General features: G+C 34.1%; 1 protein-coding gene across 1 annotated transcript; it reads left to right on the top strand.

Moving 5' to 3' along the window:
* Positions 1-5,428: 5,428 nt before the first annotated feature.
* LOC106747476 lies at positions 5,429-11,410 on the top strand (the record flags this gene model as incomplete). The annotated part of the gene is made up of 3 exons (XM_014625041.1): positions 5,429-5,698; positions 6,192-6,467; positions 11,309-11,410. Coding segments are annotated over exons 1-3 (648 nt in total), but the record flags the coding sequence as incomplete, so codon positions are not given.
* Positions 11,411-15,368: the final 3,958 nt, after the last annotated feature.

A 15,368-nucleotide genomic window follows, 5' to 3' on the forward strand; every position in this document is an offset into this window, starting at 1 on the left:
GACGCTACGCTACGATTGAGGAGATAAAGACGGCATCGAAGGAGGAGCTGAAGAAGATCACAAAAAATGATTTTTTGAAGTGCTTCGAGGATTAGAAAAAACGTTGGCACAAGTGTATAATATCTGATGGAGATTACTTTGAAGGAGACAAAATAGATATTCATGAATAAATAAATAATTTTTGAAAAAACACAAAATTCGCGATACTTTTTGAACAGACCTCGTATGTCTATTTCTTTTATCTTTTTTTTATTCAAACATTTCACCAGTCTATACTTAAACTCCATTTTTATATAAGATGTCGTAAGGTTATGTATTCGCAAATGAAAGAAGTAAAGTCAATCTAAGCTCAGAGTTCTTATCATTTTTCTGTTTAACAAGTTTTCACTTTCGTTAACACTACACTTTTTTATCATATACATGCAGTAATCTGAAGACACGTAAAAAACAAGGTCAATGCTACTACACACGTGTATACGCAGTCACATACGTAAATCAGTCTTTTCAGCGTCGTTGTAGAACCGCCGTTTGTTCTGCGATGATCACACCGCTGCGTGTCACAAGTTGTTGCGTGCCATATAATACAAATTCTAATATATCTCATTATGTGGCGCGTTTTGTAGCTATTTTTTTACAATATATTTAATACTATTTACGTTTATACACACACATGCGCGCACACGGACATTTATTGATTAATATATGTTATAAAATTTTCATTTCTTTATGATAATGCATGTAATTGTAATACTGAATTTGTTTATTTACGTGTGCAGTAGAGGTATGACATACCTTTTTTCTTCTGTTTCATTATTAATATCAAATCATGTCATTTCGCTATAAATATCGCTTAGCATATAAGTTACTATATGGTAATTTCTTCCAGAAACACACCAAATATCAATAATTTCAACATTGCATGGTTGTACTTAAAGCGGCTCGTTCTTCTTTAAGATTATTTCTGTTACTTTTATAGAATATATTTTTATTTACTGGAATAAATATATTGTCTATTGGATGTTATTTGGAGGTTTCTTTGCTAAAATTATATTTTTACATAATTCTCTTATTACAGGTATATTATTAAAATTATCTGGACATAATTTCCTCAGTATTTTTCTTGTAGATGGCAGATTACAGATAGTATTGTAAATGGCATTACAGATCGTTCAACGTTAAAAGAAAATTCGTTCAATCGACGACATAATTGCGGCAAAGGTTTATTATCATGACGTCTCAGTTTTTTAAATTTTTCCAAGTGTATTTTCGAATGAGTAAGCTGTGATATCTGTAATAGGGCAGTTCATATATATTGTATATTCGAAATCGTCAGCAAGGTGGATGAGAATATGCATATTCCCTATTAGACGTTGTTTTCCATATAACTTAGAAGCAATTGCAACATTATAATATTAAGAATAATAACTATATATATAATAGGAATAATAGCAATTAGAACAATAAGAATAATATTTTCAATAAGAATAATAAGAACAATATTTGCAATAAGAATTTTTTAAACTCCTATTTTCATTACAATCTATCCCGAAGGGTACATCTAGCAAAGTTTATGTAGAGAAATGAAAATATGTCGTGGAGGGTTTGTGCTCATCAGCACACCTCTATACAGTAAAGACCTAGGTTAAGAGATCCTGAGGTAATTTTCTTTTTAGACATCGTTTAGGTTAGTCCTTCATAAAACCTGTAGCCAACTTATAAGTTTCCAAACGTTTTCGGTATTTCTGACTAAACTTCTTGACTTCTTCTTTGATCGTGAGTATTTATAAATTCCTATGTAAGGCTTCGTTAGTTATATACTAGAGGGCGTTAACAATAATTCTTAGAATTTTGGATTGGTATCGATGCAATATTTCAATGTTGGAGTTCGAGGTGGTGCCCCAAAGTTGAATTCCGTACGTCCATACAGGTTTAATTATAGTTTTATAGAGCAAAAATTTGTTTTTCGTTGTTAGTTGGGACCGACGACCGATTAACCAATATGTTCCATAAAGTAAATGTCTCAATTGCTTACGTTTGGTAAAAATATTTTTCTTCCAACTAAGCCTTTTGTCAAGATGCAAGCCAAGGTATTTGGCGTCATCAGTTTGCGGGATTTGTTGATTATTTAGAAAGACCGTAGATCTTTACGTAAAGTGAGTGTAACATAAGTCGATTTCAATTCGCTGGTTTTAATGCGCCATTCTTGGAACCACTACTAAGGGTGGGAGAGAAAGAGATGCGCGAGGAACAGCGTTATCGTAAAAGTGCACTTCGTACGAGTGACGCGAAAGAGAGATGAAAGAAATATTGGAGAAGGTGATTTGGGTAGAAGCGATAGAAATAATATATTCGCACGCGATCTCGTCGCTTCCCGCATAGAAATTTTCCCAGATTTTCCCGTATACAGCGTAAGTGCCGATTAGAGTAATACCCAAAGTTGTCCGAAATTAAATTATCCTATTACTAATTAGGAACACTACTGTACTTTATTAATACTTTTTCGCAAGGTGCGCGAAGGTACTGAAGATTCGTTATGTGCTGCAAGTAGCGCAGTGTCGTCCGCAAAAGTAGCTAATGTAATTCGCCTTTTGCCCTTCTTCTATCTGCTATGACCGAGATCACACCCAGGATTCGCAAGAAGGACGCTAGAAAATAGGACTTGCTGGGTTGCTTGATGTTATTTTACAGCATTTCACGGCTCTTTTTAGGTGCTCACTTTCCAGCAAGGTGGGCCCCACTGCGACCTGACCAGTCAATTGAACCCCCAATTAGAATAAGAACTAAAAAAAAAATAAACATAATATAATTATAAATAATTTATTTTATACCTTATATACATTTTCATCATTCATGTTTTTCCAGGGCAAGTGTGGCGTAATATACACCGCACTGGTTTGTTATACTAGAGTTTTCGAGATCGCCTCTTTGTAGAACCAAAATATTTTCATACGCTCGTGTCTCCTCTTCTGATAGACTGGCAGTCCATCCAAAGTATCTTTACCAAAAATCTTATTCAAATTGCCGTTCGGAATCGGCGTTAAAACTATAAGTTCCATATAATCTGCGTGCGCACGACAATTATAAGCGTGTGAAAATCGGACAATATCGAAAGACGTTACAAAACCGATATATATGGGTCTATGCACAATTCCATAGCGAAAATCGAGTAAATTTCAAACGCAAATTATTTAGTAAAATAAGTGATGTTAATCAATTAAATATATTCTATTCTGTTCAATGACTTTCTGTCATCTCTCCACGAACTTCATTATCTCTCTTTCATAGAAGTCCTAAGATTTTTGGGTAAAAAAGTCATCCAAATGGTTTTTGAGGACGTCCAGAGAACTAAGTTTTGTTATTCAAATTGTTCTGTAGCGTTCGGAACAAATGATAGTCTGAAGGTGCAAGGTCTGGATTATACGATAAGTGCACCAAAATATCTAACCCAAGCCACAATAACTTTTCCCGGGTTATTAGAGAAACGTGTAGTCCAGCGTTTTTTTGGTGGAACATAACGTCCTTTTTATTCGCCTATTCGGGCCGCTTCTGATCGGTTGCTCGCTATAATTGTGAGATGATTTGAATCCAGCTTTGTGCAAATGGTTTAAAACTGTTTTATGGTCGATCTTTAGCTCCTGGGCGATGCTACGACTGCTAACATGCCGGTCGATTATTTCTGTGATTTTATCGACATTTTCGACGACGGGCCCACCTGCGAGGTGCATCTTTAACATCAAAAATACCTGAACGGAATCGACGAAACCAAAATTGCACGTAATTGGCTGTTACAGCCATTCATTTATTATGAGTTGCTTCCATATGGCCAAACACTAAATTCGGATCTTTACTGTCAACAACTGAACCGTTTGAAGCTGGCGATTGACTAGAAACGGCCAGAATTGGCCAATAGGAGAAGTGTTGTGTTCCATCACGCCAGGCCACGCATGTCTATAGTGACTCGTCAGAAACTCCGGGAGCTTGGTTGGGAAGTTTTGATGCATCCAACATATAGTCCGGCACCAAGCGATTACCATGTTTTTCTTGCATTGCGTAACTTCCTTAGTGATAAGAAATTGGCATCAAGAGAAGATTGTGAAAATCGNCAAAGATGGTAATGTGGTTTCCCTCTGAAATAGATTAAAGAAAATAAAATTCTCGTATTTATTAAAAAGTAACTCTCTTAAGAAGAACATAAATGAATATAACCATGATTTTTTTATGTAGATACTGATTTAGTTGTCACAACTAATAAATACACACTGTCAAAAGAATAATTTCAGCACAAATAAACTTTTAATGAAAACTGAATTATTTACTTTTCGGATAACTACTTTAACATGAAAACTTCGGAAAAGAAGAAAAAAATTGACCGTATAAAATTAGCTCCAAAATGTCATGCTATCGTAAAAATTTAGATTATTCGAAATATATATTGCGGAATAAAATAATAGACAAAACATTCAAACATACGTATACTCGTGTGATAATATTTATAAAATTAATAATTTTAGAAGAATAAAAGAGTTTGTATAACTAGATACTAAAACGTATCTTGAAAATATTTTGAAATACTTAAAAATAACTATGCGTTATAACTAAAGTAGGCTATTGCGTATTGGCATATGAGCACTGCTGTGTAACGGCGAACTATTAAAATTGTGGTTCTATCCAAGCGATCGCTGAGAAATCGTCATCTATATAATAAATATATTAAAGAAAGTCACAATACCTACAAGGGTCATGATACCACCTTCTCTTTTACGGTTTTTATAAAAAAAAACATTTAATAAGGAAAAAAATAGCAAATAACTTTATCATTCAATAAACACTATACATTTATTTTGCACACAATTGCAATTCCTATAATGTACATATTATTTGTATTACTTGCCGATTTTTATTATTTGACTCTATATGCTATAAAGTTGAATATTACATATTCTAAATATATACGTGCTAAACAGTTTGCCGCAGCTGATGGTATATTGCCATATTTCCTTTTGCCTTACAACTAATAATTTCGTAATGCCCGTGTATAACATTTTCAACTATGTATCATCTAGGAAATAGTCGAATAGACTAAAGTACATGCTGCATGCATACTTATGAGCATAATATGCATTTCTCCTCCGCACATTGCGCGTACAAATTATAAGCCTGATATTGTGCAATTACGCTCTCTCTGTGCGCACTATATTGTGCAATTACTGCTCTCTCTCTTTCTCTCTCTCTCTCTCTCTCTCTCTCTCTCTCTCTCTCTCTCTGTTGTACATTAAATATTTATATATCAGGCCAGGAAAAGTTTTTAACTTCGGTAGAAATAACATAACGCGAGAAGCAATCGAGAACGAATATACAATAGAATTCGGAATTCTCACATCGTTAAAATCTTTGATACGTAATTATGGCGAAAAAAGTAACTCCAACAATGGCAGTAGCATTTTTGAAAGTCACAATCGCTTTATGTTTTTCATGGCCCCCTCCAAAAACCGCTAATAAATTTCAAGTTATATGTTTCAAAACTTTGCGCTTCTTGCTGTGTATGAATGTAATAATATTGATCGTGCCTGTGACATACACTCTTTACTACAACAACTACGATTTGCCAAAAATAACGAAGTTATGGTGCTTACTAGGGGCCTTCACGCAAGTCCCACTGCAAATATCATTGTTCGCTCTACAATATGATCGTTTACAAGTAAGAAATGCCATTTTAACATCATCATATAAAACTTCCAATAAGATTGATGCTATTTTATTCGAGATGTGTCGCAATTTTAATTAAGTAATTTATTATTTAAACCATTGTCTGAAAAATATTTTGCATTTAACTTCTTTATCAGTTTTACGCTGGTAATTTACTTTTTTTTAGCAAGTCTATGTTTGCGGCAGATTTTCATGAATTATTTTTAAAATCCGACATGTCTTATGATTAAATTTTAAAATTTATTTGTGAGCTTTAATCAATAGTAAGGAACGGTAATATTTTATACTATTAGGAATAAAGACCTATTACCACACACAACTAGTGTTGAATGTTTATGTAATCAGTCGAATATGATTTGCACTATTGTAAACAATATCTGAGTGCAGAAGGTATTTTTCACTTAAAATAGAAAACATTACTGCTCCTGATTGCATAAATCAAACTATGTTGATTACCTTTACCGAAAGACCATATGAAATTTCAGAACGTGATTTCAGAAATGGAACATAATTTTAAATGCGCGAAAATCCACGAGAAAGACATATACCAACAATACGCCGACAAGTGCGTGCCGTTTTACGCAGGTTGTACGTTCGCAGTTTTTCTCACCGCAATTACAACGTCATTAGTTACGCCACTGATAACGGTCGATCAGATCTTTCCTACAGAAGCAAAGTATCCTTTCAACGTGAAACATGAACCGATCAAGACTCTTATTTTTGTACACCAGTTCATCGTCATTTGGCAATGCTTCTCGACGGTTTGTCTCTGCGGTTTTATTGGTATTCTAATATGGTTCACTGCAGCGCGCTTTGAAATTTTATCCCAACAATTTCGCGTTGTTAAAGAAATCCATGAAATCATCGCGTGTGTACGGCAACATATTAAATTATTAAGGTAATGGCGTATCAACAAATATCTTACGTTTACAAATCATTTCGGATATTCTTAAGTGGATGTTCTGAATATTGTTAAAAAAAGTTACATTTCCAATAACTTCCCACTTTTCCTTATTGCCATAAATTTGTTTATTAAACAAATATATTTACAAATACCTTGCAAATTACTTGCACAGTGAAAAAGATGTGATAGATTATGAACAGTAATAAAATCGATATCATCTATTGTATAAAATATATACATGTAAATTAAAGTTAACGGATAATTATAGATTTATATAATTCAAGTAATAATTATTTATTAGATAATAACGAACTACTTAGAGAATATTTGACGATTCTTAAAAAAAAAATGGTTTCAAGATTCAAATTATAACTTCGTCAAAAATTTAGCGAAATCCAAATCTAAAGAAAGGATTTTTATGTTTAATATGTCTACTTTCGAATGATCTCTATCGTTTTTATTTTTTTTAAATTTTGGTAATTTTTACATACCGAAAAGGACGAGTTGCACAAACTGAAATATTTTCTTGTCTCTTTACTGCATGTCACGGGCGTAAGAAAAAATTTGAAAAAATTATCGACTTTTCCACACGAAAGACTGAAATTTTCTTTATAATTTATTTAGGTGAAATTTCTCTACTTCCTTTTCTTGTTTCCAAGTTATCAAGGATTCAAGAAAAAATGGACAATAATTTTGATTGTTCATAACTCACTTTAAAAATCATGTTACGTTAAAAATCACATTGATAATGATAGAAATAAATATCAACATTTTTTTTCAGGTACTCTCAAGAAGTAATCGTTGCCATCCGTTCGGTAATTTTAGCAATAATAGTCTTATGCACGTGGACGTTTATAGCCAGTGGTCTTACAATTGTAAGCGTAAGTATTTCTCTTACATCAGTCAGCAGATTAAGAAAGAAATGCCTTTGCTTACAAGTCATCAACTTTTAACTTTAGTATAAGTTAATTTTCATTATTTAACCAGTTAACTGTGGCGATCTTTTTGCAAAGCGCCCACCAGTGTGTGTCGCGATAATCAAGCGATGACGGGTATAATCGTCAAACACAGAGTAAGTGGCGCTGTTGAAATATTGGGTCAAAAAGACGACTTTATTTTAGAAAATGAACAATTTTATTAGTAATATTTACACAGTCACTCAATATTAACATATATTTACACATTAAATATCAAATTGTAACAAAATTTTACGCATGACGGATATAGTCGTCATGACACAAGATTCTGCCACATCTCCATGACGGATATAGTCGTCAAACACACTTAACTGGTTAATTAAGTTAGTTTAATTAAATTAGTTATTACTAAATAACTTTTGTAATGTAATTCATAAGTTAAATTTATAAGTTATTAATTTTAATCCTCCGTTGCTGTCCTTTGGCTGACTAATGTTAAGGTGCTATTAGATTGTTCGGAAAGTTCCTTTCAAATCTTGCTCGTTCCGCGTTGCTATAATCAATAAGAGCGGGGGCGCTCTAGACGATTTTGTGTTTGTCAACAAACTTTTCCGAACCTGTGAGTCCGTCAAAAGAACCTCGTGGGCCGCTTTCCTAAGTGCAACCATATCGGCAGAAATCAGATAGAAATATGGAGAACCAGAAAGTCAACTTTCGTCATATGAAGCTGCTGTCTTGCTTTCATCGTTGCTTCATGGCTTCACAGACCATGAATGAAACGTCTTCTGTATATATGGAAATGCTTGCGTTACCTTTTGACTATATATAACTATGAAGTACTAGTAATGATTTTGGACATCCGTCCATTTGCAGCGCCACCAGTACCAATAAACTTAGCAAGTGATGAAACTCGTTGAGCGAATAGTAATGCCATCGGAATAGACGTTTCTAGCAGCTACATATCATAAGATGAGATAAATAATGTAGCCATTTGGTATATAGAGCATAACTCTCGGTCATTGACAATAAGAAGAAGAAGAAGAAGAAGAACGTAAGTAATCATTATACAAAAAGAAAGCAAGAAGACAGAAAAATAATTTATGAAAGGAAATATTAACAAAAAAATGAAATATTGTGTAGTTAAAAGTTGCAATAATTCTATTTATAACAAGAAAAACAGGAAAACATGTAGCTTAATTTGTTTCATTTGCGCAATCTCTCTCATGTTATACTACCAATAAGCAAAATGCAAGCATTACATACCGGCAGATTGGTAGCAAGATTTGATATAACAGATCCTACATCAAAATTGTTGCCTATTTGCCATCAAAAGTTGATAGCAGGCTCTACTCGAAATCTGCTTGCGCAGATTTAGCTATCTGGATTACAATAACTTAAATGGTTAATTTTTAAATTAAATAGCAAAGCAATGTCGTATAATACGTATGTACGAGGGCGGTCCGATAAGTACTTAGCCTAGAAAAGAAAAACGAAAATTTTGGAAAAGTGGCGATTTATTTCTCAACATAGTCTCCTTTTAGCTGGATACACTTGACCCAGCGATGCTCCAACTTCTTTAACCCATCTGAAAAATACGTTTTCTTGAAGTCTGCAAAAGCCTCCGTGGCAGCGATGACCTCCTCATTCGACTCAAATTTCTGCCCGGCGAGTGACTTTTTCAAGTTTGGAAACAAAAAAAGTCGCACGGGGCCAAATCTGGACAATACGATGGATGGGGCAGCAGTTCGTAGTCCAATTCGACCAATTTGGCCGAATAAGGAGGTCATCGCCGCCACGGAGGCCTACTTTGCAGACTTCGAGAAAACGTATTTTTCAGATGGGTTAAAGAAGTTGGAGCATCGCTGGGTCAAGTGTATCGAGCTAAAAGGAGACTATGTTGAGAAATAAATCGCCANTAAGTACTTATCGGACTGCCCTCGTATACATATAAACACATGAGATTATAATAATCATACGGCAATTAAAAATCATGTTTGTAAAATTTCATGTGTTTAAACATATATGAGAATATCATACGAGATAGATATATTATTGAAATATTCTAAATCTTTGTTAATAGTTTTTTCGATTTTCAAAAAAATTCGGAACATCGTCTAAAATAACGAAATTTTAGCATTATTAAGAAAGTTATTATTTTTATGTAAGATGTTACGTTTAACAAATAACAAGACCGTCTTTATTATACATGACCATCTGAAGAAACTGGGATTCTTTGGAACTAATTCGACTGGATATTTTGGTTTCACACGAAATGGGTGAACAGGCAGCTAGTGAAATATGTGAACACCTATGCATATGCTGCTTCAACGACATCAAAGGGAACATTTTTTGTAAAAAGGATCAAAACAGGTGATAAAAGTTGAATATTCTACATAACAATGTTAGCCATAAGAGATTATGGAGAGCCAGTGGCGCATCTGTGTAAACAATGACCAATCGGTCCGGACCATTCGTCCAAAGAAGGTTCTTCCGGTAGGCATTTGGTGGAATTTTAAGAACGTTTATGATAAGCCTCTTCAGTTTTCGAACGAGACCATCAACGCGGTGAAGTACAGCCTCCAGCTGAACGAATTGAAGACTGCCATCGCATCAGTGTCCTCAGCTGATCAACAGGCGTCGAGTTGACTTTTACTTTGATAATGTTAGATCTCACACTGTCGCGATGTACCATTCGTAGGTGCTTAACTTCGAATGGAACGTTCTTCTTCATCCTCCGTCTTTTTCTCGATTATTACTCCATCTGACTACCACCTATATCTCTCTTTAAAAAATTTTCTTCGGGACAAAAAATTCAGATCTTTAGAAGCCCTCAAAATTCACTAGATCAATTCTTCGCCAGTAAGTAACTTCTTCATGCGTGGAGCAAGGGCATCATGCACGGTGTGCGGTAGAACAATTCGCATCGGTCAGTGTCTAGATCCTTTCCGTCATTGGATCATCAATTGGAAAATTTTACATTTGATTAGACAATCACCTGTATGGACTATTGGAGCCCGCTCTCATGCAGCTACCCAAAAGATGGGCCAGGCGTTCGTTAAACAAAGCGGTACATATTTGCTTCGATAAAGTTATTCCTGGAATAAAATATTATATCCTGAACCTATATGAAATATTTGGAAAGAACTTTTCGAACAACTTAATATTTTACGTGTCATACGACGGACTTGTGTTGAATATACCAATTGGCTGTTGGATAGAGAATTTTAAAGGTCCTTAAAGTTTTCTCTAGACACCTTAGAAATTCTCTAGGGTACTGTCAATCGGCACATCCGACATATTCATTGTACAATGTATATAATATACCAACCTTAGGTTGACCAGTTTTGACCAACGCGAATTAATCAAATCAGTCGATTTGAAATTCAGTTTGTCCATTGGAACTGACCAATCGCATCTATCTAATAACGATGCGATTGGACAATTCGAACGGAAAAGCTGAATCAAATCGACCGATTTGATTAACTCGCGTTGGTGAAACCGGGTCTTATTCAGATTGATTGCAGCCATCAGCCGTATTAAACTTACCTACCAGCATTCTTCTTTTTTCCTACAACTGACAAAAATATGCAATATGTTCTTTTCGGGATACATTTTTTTATTTTTGTATAGAAAGGAATAGCGGTCTAGTATTATATATAAGTCTGTGTGCGAAACGCATCGACAAAAAAATGTCGCACCTTTAAATTTGCCAACTGTATTGTACCAAATAATTCATACAAATATCTATGCAGACTTTATCTCATTATGCTTATATTCATAGCGAAGTACGATAGCAGACAAAACGCAATTTATGATTCTATGGACAACTGGATTAATGGAAGTTTATGCATGTGCTTGGCCAGCTGATCACTTGATGGACGCGGTAAGTTATATGCCAGAATACGGCACAAATTTCATAAATACATCTTTGAGATGTTTAACACGTTGACTGTCAACTACGAGATATCTCGTAGGTTGTTTACTTTCCCAGGACGCCAACTACGAGTTATCTCGTCGCTTCATTACTTGATTAAACCAAATTGGCTTCTTAGACCAGAATCGTGAAAAGTTCCGTGGCAGTCAACGTGTTAAGAAAGACTCAGACATAATGAAAGGAATAAGGAACAAGGAATTTTATACAAAGAAATGGGAATAAAAAATATTAAGAATAATTTATAATATCAACTAATATAAATAATTAAGATGTAAGGGCATAAATTTCGTAACTTCTTGTTAACTTAATCGTTTAATTATTCCATTTAAATTAACCAATCGCCATTAAATATTGTTCCTCTCTTAGTAACTTAACGGAGAAAGAAGAATGATATAAAATAATTTCAATTTTAATAATTACTTGATCACATTATTTTAAAATTAATATATTGTTTACCAGAGTACCGAAATTGCGCGGGCAGTATACGATTCATTATGGTATAATCGAAGCATTACCTTCCAAAGAAATGTATGGTTCATCATGCTGAGAAGCCAAATACCAATGGCCGTTTCGGTTTCTTCTTTCTTGCCACCGATATCGTTGCATTATTACGCATCGGTAAGGTCTTCGCAAATAACCATTCTTCCTGCGTCATTAGATGTTTATAGATCTGTTCGTTTTCGCTGCACCGCTGAACTAGTGCAATAAGTTGAAGCGAGACAAGCATATGTTTTCTCACTTCAATTTATTGCGCTAATTTAGCGATGCAGCGAAAACGAACAGACCTTATGATAATCAAATTTCCAAACGAATCGCGCATGACACGCTACCAAACCGATATAAAGAATTTCCTAGGCTAATCTGATTTGCATATGATCGCTGCTATAGGAAAAATATTGAAATGCTTGGTCTATGCATATGTCAGGTCCTTAAATTTATATCAATTATATTGACGAATTATTTACCGTTGTACAATGGTTGTTTTTTTGAACGCAACCATTGAATGCACCCAGTGTAGCACAATGGTTGTGTTCAAAAAACAGAACAGTTATGCAATAGTTAAATAAGTCGTCAATATAATTGGTCTAAATTTGGAAATATAACAATAAAGACCAGTAATCACTGGCCTCTAAGTGATCCCTTGTATTTTTTGAATGCAGCCATTGCAATATATCGTGTCTTTTGTAGGAAAATGCTCGTTATGCGGGAAATTGACGTTATTATTTTGTATATTTCAGTATTTGTCGACAGCTTTCTCTTATTTAATGACATTGCGAGTGGTATTTCTAGACGATGACATAAACTAAAGGTTAAATTTTGAAACTGCGTAAATTCCGCCGAATAGTTTTATTTATAGTTTTAGAGAAAAATTATATTACTATTTCTCATTAAAGAGTACCAGTATATTGTTAGTAAAAACAGGAAAATATACATATATTTATAATTACATTTTCTTTCTCTTTAAATAAATGTTATAGATAGATGTATATCTCAAATTAAATATATTTTTATCAAAAAATTTGAAGTGACTTATTTTTGTATTTTAATAGAATATCGCAGAACTTTTTAAATATTTAATTGAAATATTTGAATGAAACATTTACTATAATATGCTGTAACATTATATAGCTCTGGCATACAGGACGGGGCAACACTTGCCGCGTGGCAAAAGTTCACACGGTAACCAATCAACGTGCCGTTTTTCCGAAAGAAGTAGACATTTATTGGCAACTTCGCGAACTTCTACTGCGCGGCAAGCCGGGGGAAAGTTTCAATGGCCCACATAGGTGATGGGCCAATCAAAAATAAAATTTTCTAATTGGTGTTTCAAATTCCTATGTGTAAAAATTATGAGTTTTTCAATGATGCTGCCATTATGCTGTCATTATGGTTTATGCTCGGATTTTTTTTTTAATACGTCCATAAATCCTAATCTACTATAGGTGCTTTAAGTCTTAAGCTTGTATCAGACTACGGATTGAAGATTAAAATTAAATTAAATTTGGCCAATCGATACAAAGTTAACTAAACTAAAAAATTTAATGAAATTTAATAAACTTTGCACTGACCAAATTTCAATTTAATCTCAATTTTCAATCCGTAGTTTGGGCTTTAAGAAATTGACTAATCATAGTCGAATGTAATGAGAATAATTAACTGTGATTGATGCAATTTCTTAAGGTTTAAAATACCTATTGTAGACCGGTGTACTAACGTGAGCGCGATACCAACATTTTTCAATTTTTCTTTCAAAGTGAATCGTCGTTTGTGATAAACTTTCAAGGCCACTGTCATGATAAAATATTAAAAATATCGAATATTTTTTCCAAAGCTCGCATAATTTATATAAAATCTAAACTGTTTTTCACACCGTGTAATTTCTTCACAAAAATGTTATCAACTTGTGTGTATAATTTTATTAAATTGGGGCACATTTAAAATAATAGATTATGTAATATATTGAAATTTAAATTTAAAGAAGGAACCTAAATATGTACGAGGACAGTCCGATAAATACTTAGCCTACAAAAGAAAAACGAAAATTTTGGAAAAGTGGCGATTTATTTCTCAACATAGTCTCCTTTTAGCTCGATACACTTGACCCAGCGATGCTCCCTTCTTTAACCCATCTGAAAAATACGTTTCTTCGAAGTCTGCAAAATAGGCCTCTGTGGCGGCGATGACCTCCTCATTCGGCCAAATTGGTCGAATTGGACTACGAACTGCTGCCCCATCCACCGTATTCTCCAGATTTGGCCACGTGCTACTTTTTTTGGTTTCCAAACTTGAAAAAGTCACTCGCCGGGCTGAAATTTGAATCGAATGAAGAGGTCATCGCCGCCACGGAGGCCTTTGCAGACTTCGAAAAAACGTATTTTTCAGGTGGGTTAAAGGAGTTGGAGCATCGCTGGGTCAAGTGTATCGAGCTAAAAGGAGACCATGTTGAGAAATAAATCGCCACTTTTCCAAAATTTTCGTTTTTCTTTTGTAGGCTAAGTANGACCGCCCTCGTATATAATACGCTTTAAACTGGCTAAGATGTATTAAAATCAGGTATCGGCAGGACACCAACGTGCTTCAGCACGTTCGTAGCTAAGGAAATTGTTAGATTGTAGACGGAATGTACGATTGCCACTAAATTTATTACTTTCGATCCAATAATTGACGGCTGTGATGAATTCTGCGTAATTGATAATCTTACTAAGAGCGTAACTCGTATGATATATGATACAGTTTCTGAAGAAGATGCAAAATGATGAATGCAATGTTATCACGATGATGTATATTCTTTTGTAAATATCATTGATTAATCAATTTACATAAAAAAAGATACGCTTTTTATCTTTGAAATTAGTAATATAACTATTAATTTAAATAAGTCATTCTTCCCCGGTTTATCTAGAAGACCACTGTGTAAATGCTGGCAACAGACTAATATGTACTCTCGTAAGACCTGTTTAATGAACAATCAATAATTGGAATTAAACACTTTTTAATTATGAAGAATGACTGACTAGCACGATGCATAAAGCGACATGTGAAACCAAGGATGCTACATTGCGTTAAAATATTTCTAATGCGTCAAGCGTCGATTGTTAAGTGTCAGAACCAATCAGTAAACAATAGATTGATGCACATTTGATGCTTGTCTAGTAATTGGTTTCGACGCTTGACGCTCGACACTCGACACTACCATGAAATTATATCTTAAATAGCGAAAAATAATCGTTGTTGCAATTGCGCATATGCAAACTATAGAGGGAGTAATAAGTTCACTCTTTGTTGCTGTACTAAAATGAATTAAAATTTTTTATTCTCTTTCACCAAATTATTTGTTTTCAAAATAAATTTGTAAGAATTGTATTAGGTGAACAACTTTGCTCCCGCCGTTTCCCTATAGATGGCT

This window comes from Dinoponera quadriceps, unplaced genomic scaffold (genome assembly GCF_001313825.1).
Source record: "Dinoponera quadriceps isolate SergipeBrazil2010 unplaced genomic scaffold, ASM131382v1 scaffold277, whole genome shotgun sequence".
Taxonomy (NCBI): Eukaryota; Metazoa; Arthropoda; class Insecta; order Hymenoptera; family Formicidae; genus Dinoponera; species Dinoponera quadriceps.